The 5315-nt window shown below is 43.5% G+C and overlaps 1 protein-coding gene across 1 annotated transcript in view; it reads left to right on the forward strand.

The window, feature by feature from the left end:
• The first annotated feature begins 1293 nt into the window (after window positions 1-1293).
• The window catches only part of LOC109952166 (interferon regulatory factor 2-binding protein 1-like), a 15603-nt gene continuing 11581 nt past the window's right edge, over window positions 1294-5315 (forward strand). Inside the window, exon 1 of the mRNA XM_020587075.1 lies at window positions 1294-3357. Coding sequence (XP_020442731.1) covers window positions 1567-3339 — 1773 coding nt within the window. The 5' untranslated portion in view covers window positions 1294-1566 and the 3' untranslated portion in view covers window positions 3340-3357. The remainder of the gene's footprint in view (window positions 3358-5315) is intronic.

Here is a 5315-nt window from a genome sequence, read left to right on the forward strand (position 1 = left end):
CTCACTAACTAGACTTTACATTTTCCTCCTGTTATAGGCATCATGGCACAAAAGTCAGGACACTAAAATTCAGTTTCTGCAATGTTCATAACACTTTATTCCTGTGTATCTTTTCTAAATCTGATGTGATTGCTAGTATAGTCTTGGTGGTTGGCATGTGGCAACAGCTGGCAAACAAAAATTAAGGAAGATAAGGATGAAGAGGAGGAAAAACTTGTTAAAGGATAAGGCCTGTCATTTTCTGTATTGATGTTCCTAATACTATGTGTACTCTACATGGACGTGTACAGTAATTGACACAGTCCAGCATTACAAATATTTAGGAATCTGGTTACATAGTAGATTGTCCTATAAAACTTTCCTTGTACATCTTGCTCAGAAATTAAAAATTCAGATTGGCTTTATATAACAAGACAGCTTGTAGTGCCATCCATTTTCATTACTCAAGTTATCTGAAAAAATGTAATGTGTGTCGCTGGCACTAGAAAGCATCTTCATACCAGTGTCTTCATCTGTAAGGCCTTGCCATCTAAGGTACAGAGATATTTCACAGATGAGTTCAGAGCTCATGACCATGACACCTGATCACGTGATAGACTGACTTAAAATGTTCTCACACCAACTCTGAAATGGGAAAGACTGGTTTCCCTTATTATGCACCTCACTACTGCAATGAGCTGCAACACAGTTTGAAGTTAGAGACATTCATTCATATGGGACATTTTGAATTTTGACTAGCCAAAGGTTTTAACAATTTTAGCATTTTTAAATTTATGACACCATGTGCATGATGCTTTGGTTTGAATGTAGTCTTAATTTATTTATCATTATTATCATCAACAGCTAAATATTGCATTAACAATAAAATGAAAGAGGTTTCATTTTAAATTCTACATTGAATATATCCTTTAAGGCACTTTTATTTATTTATTTTCACCTATGTTATAATTTAACCATTTCCCACTTTAATATGCCTTGTACATATTTCCTTAATTGATGATGATGTTATTTCCCCTGGCAATTTTGTTTCTTCTTGTTATGTTAATTCTATGTGATGTAATGCTTTATTGATTGTTTCATTACATAGAAAAATGGCGAACGTTAGATTCCATGTCTTATAATTACGCTCATACCTTCCGATGAAACAATAGTCAAAGATGCCCCAATTTTCCCACATATCTCTGCTTACACAGCCTGGCTCATAATACTTGTTTTGTGTACCTTTCGTCCCTGCGTTCTTACACTAATACGTTGAGTAAGACAAAAACTACTAATCCCATAATGCCCTAAAATTCAGTCGCGTAGGTGTTTCCGGTGTCCTATAGCATTTTACTTCCTTCCACACAGACCGACACGACCAAATTGAAAAAAAAAAAAAAAGAAGACGTCGCTAACTTTTGAACGCTGTCGTAAATAGACAAATTTAGACTTTATTTTTCGTTTAGTTTTCAGTGTAAAATCTACGACATGTGGCTGTTACTGACTGAGAATTGAAGAATTGTTGAAAACCGTAGACCGTAACGTGTAGGCCTCCGAAGAAAGTTTGGTCGAGGGCCTGTAAACAACATGTCCTCCGCTTCGCATTCTTCCTCTAGACGGCAATGGTGCTACCTCTGCGATCTGCCCAAGATGCCCTGGGCCATGCTGTGGGAGTTCAGCGAAGCTGTGTGCCGAGGATGTGTCAACTACGATGGGGCAGATCGAATAGAGCTCCTAATTGAAACCGCCAGGCAACTTAAGAGCACGCACGGAGTTTTAGACGGCAGGTCCCCCGGTCCGCAGCAGGGCAAACCCAGCTCGGCTGGGCCTATTGAAGCAGGGCGGCAGCATGGAGAGCGTCTAGACAGGGGGAGGGGTGAGTATGGGGTGTCTTCCCGCCTCCCTAATGGCCTGCACAGAGCTGAAGATGTGGCTATGTCAGAGGGCAGCCGACAGAGCCCAAATACTCGTCGGGCAATAGCTGGAGCCGTCTCTGGTCTTCATGGCACCATATCCCATGCCTTGATAGCTCAGGGGTTAGTAGCAGCCCCTCATGGGCTTTTAGCCCCATTGTCAGGCTCCAGGGCTGGGGCCGCACCTATTGCTGTCTCAGCTGGCCCCATAATTAGTGATGCTGGCAGAAGACAGGCTGTGTCCCTGAGTTTGGGAGCTAGCACCTCTACTGTGGTGGGTATAGACCCTGCAATGTGGAGGAACAATGAAGTGATGGCTGAACTAAACGAAGTCTCTCGCAGCAGGTTGGAAGGCTGGCCAACCCGTCCCAAAGCAGTCCGGGATGTGCTTGTAGCTCTCAGCAGCTGTGTCCCCTTTAATGTGCGCTTCAGGAAAGACCATAATCTGATGGGTCGTGTTGTGGCCTTTGATGCCAGCACAGCCCCAGAGTTTGAGCTTAAGGTGTTTGTAGAGTATCCTGCTGGCTCTGGAATGATATTCTCAGGAGTTCCAGACCTGGTCAGGCAGATGTTCCATGACTCAGCCAAAGATGCAGGTAAAGCAGTGAACTCTGGGCTACGGTATGTGGAATATGAGAAGCGGCAAGGCATGGGAGACTGGCGTGGGCTGTCTGAGCTGTTGAATGATGGTGTGCGTATGTTTAAGGAGCCCCCAATCCCAGAGGTTCTGCCACAGCCAGATACAGTGCTGCCTATGGCAGCAGCTGGACGTCCTGTACCAGCGAAGAGCACAACTCGGCGCCGCAAGGCTTCTCCAGGCTCTGAGAATGGAGAGAGTGAAGGGAGGCCTGATCACCCAGCAAGAGAGTCCTGGCCCCGAGGTGCTTACTCAGGCATGGAACCTCTTCCTGGCATGGCCACCTCTCAAGAGGGCCCACAACGTTTACACAGCCAGCCCTCACCCATCTCAGCACTCATGGGAGTTGCAGACAGTCTGAGCTCCAGCCAGATGGCCAGAGATAGCCCCAGCATGTCCACAGCCCACTCCTCCACAGCTGGGCGTCCTGCCAGCAGCAGCCCATCTGGTGCCTCCACCTCAGTCTCCCAGGGGCAAGGTCTAAGTGCGGGGGGGCCAAGCAGCAACACCAGTGCTGGGGAGTCTTCAGGCACCACTCAGGGCACTCTGCTCTGCTGCACCCTCTGCAGACAGCGCCTGGAAGACACGCATTTTGTCCAGTGTCCCTCTGTCCCACACCACAAGTTCTGCTTCCCCTGTACTCGAGGATTCATCCGTAACCAGGGTCAAGGAGGGGAGGTGTACTGCCCCAGTGGTGAGCGCTGTCCACTGGCTGGATCCACTGTGCCTTGGGCCTTCATGCAGGGAGAGATCTCAACCATCCTTGCCGGAGACGGAGATGTAATGGTGAAGAAGGAGAATGACCCTTGACATCTTGATCCTGTTGTGGTAAGATGCTGAGAAAACCTGCTTCTTCTTTTTTCCCAATACTTCTGGAACCTGGCATCTTTCTTTTACAAGTAATCAAAGGGATGTGCTGTTCTGAGAAGAATGTTATCATTTTTGTGAAGTTTCAACATTTACAGTTGACTATAAAAAACAGTTTGAATTTGATAGCCAAAACCCACCCAATCCTGATGAGAATGGTTTCTGAAAATGAAAGTTGCAAATGAGAAGTCTAGTCTGTCAGTAGGGATGGTTCTTTTGATACTATTTTCTTTTTTCAGCTGTGATTCTGCTGGGCTTGAATGACAAAACAGAGTATGACTTTATTAAAGTCAAATTATAATTTCCACACTCCTACTGATAGACACAAAAACCAGCACTAATGATCCAAGTAATCTCTCATACTATACAGCAGCATATAGAAAGGTGACAAAAGAGGGTCTTAAATTTCTGGCAGTAGTGTGCTGTGCTTATCACTGCTGCCAGAACCAGGACATACATTTCATACTTTAAAGTACAAAGCCATTTGACCTTTGGTTTGATACATTTTCAGAGAGCACAACGGCCAGTAGACTGGGAAATAAGGCCAAGACAAATGACTTGATATGTATGTGTACGTAGCTCATGTGTATTCAGCCTGAGTAGTAAAGTTACAAACTAGAGTTTGGTGTTCACAGCATGCATGTTATGTGTAAATTAAAGTGCAGATGCTTGTCGAACTGTGAAAGGGAAATATGCAGACATGCTGTACTACAGTAACTGTGCATCTTTATTAAAATTTGGAAAGTAAATGGTGTTACCTGTGCACATTTAGACTCTAAGACATATTTAACTCTTGTTGCTCTGTGGATGTCTAAGATCACTGGTTGGAAGAATCATGGATGTATTAAGGAGAAAAAGTAGGAAAGGACATGTAGTTTCTCTTAATTCCTCTAACTGGTGCAATAATTATATTCATCAGGCATCATGACGACAGAATGACCAGCATCACTTCTAGCAGCTGTTAAAACAAAATAAATGCATCATGGCTGCCTGTTAAGGTTTTCACTTGGTTGTCAATATTGACAGTATTGGTGCTTATTTAGCATATGCAATTTTTCAAATAGAGAAAACACGGTACATTTCAACACTATGTGTAACATTTTACGGCCTCTGAGTTTTCTTATAGCTTTTAGACAGAACCAAATATTACATCCTTTTATCTGCTTATCCAGTGAAACTGAAGGAAACCTTACTGTAGCACCACTAGCTTGAGCTAAAAATAGCGCATAGATGTGGCAAACATAAGGCACAGAATTTCACCAACAAATGCTTCATAATAATGTTGATGTTACCAAGCGGTGTTAAAGAGTGAATAACCTTAAATTCTACAGTATATTCTGCTAACTTTAACATGAACCGTGGAAGTTTTATGAGGAGCATGCCAGGTGAACAGCTTTATTAAGCACTGTTCCCCTTAATAAAGCCATAAACACACAGCTATGTGAGTGACTGAACAGAGATCCCTCCTCAGATCTGGCAGACTTGAGAAGATCTGATGGAGTTAAGAACATCGGATGAGGGCACATCATCCACTGTGGCCGTGTAACTCCGACAGATCTACGGAGCATCTTGGACAGATGTCAGGGCTTTGCAGCCCTGGGCATCATGAAATTTGTACCCTGGTCAGAACAGCTATGTTGTCACTGAGAGTGTAGAAAGATAATTCAGCAGTAACAAAACATCTAGGCAACAATTACAACTCATTACCACAGTGTTTAGCACTATGGTTGCAATGGTACAGTGCCTTGCGAAAGTATTCGGCCCCCTTGAACTTTGCGACCTTTTGCCACATTTCAGGCTTCAAACATAAAGATATAAAACTGTAATTTTTTGTGAAGAATCAACAAGTGGGACACAATCATGAAGTGGAACGAAATTTATTGGATATTTCAAACGTTTTTAACAAATAAAAAACTGAA

This window comes from Monopterus albus, unplaced genomic scaffold, assembly GCF_001952655.1.
Source record: "Monopterus albus unplaced genomic scaffold, M_albus_1.0 scaffold438.1, whole genome shotgun sequence".
In the NCBI taxonomy this organism is placed as follows: Eukaryota; Metazoa; Chordata; class Actinopteri; order Synbranchiformes; family Synbranchidae; genus Monopterus; species Monopterus albus.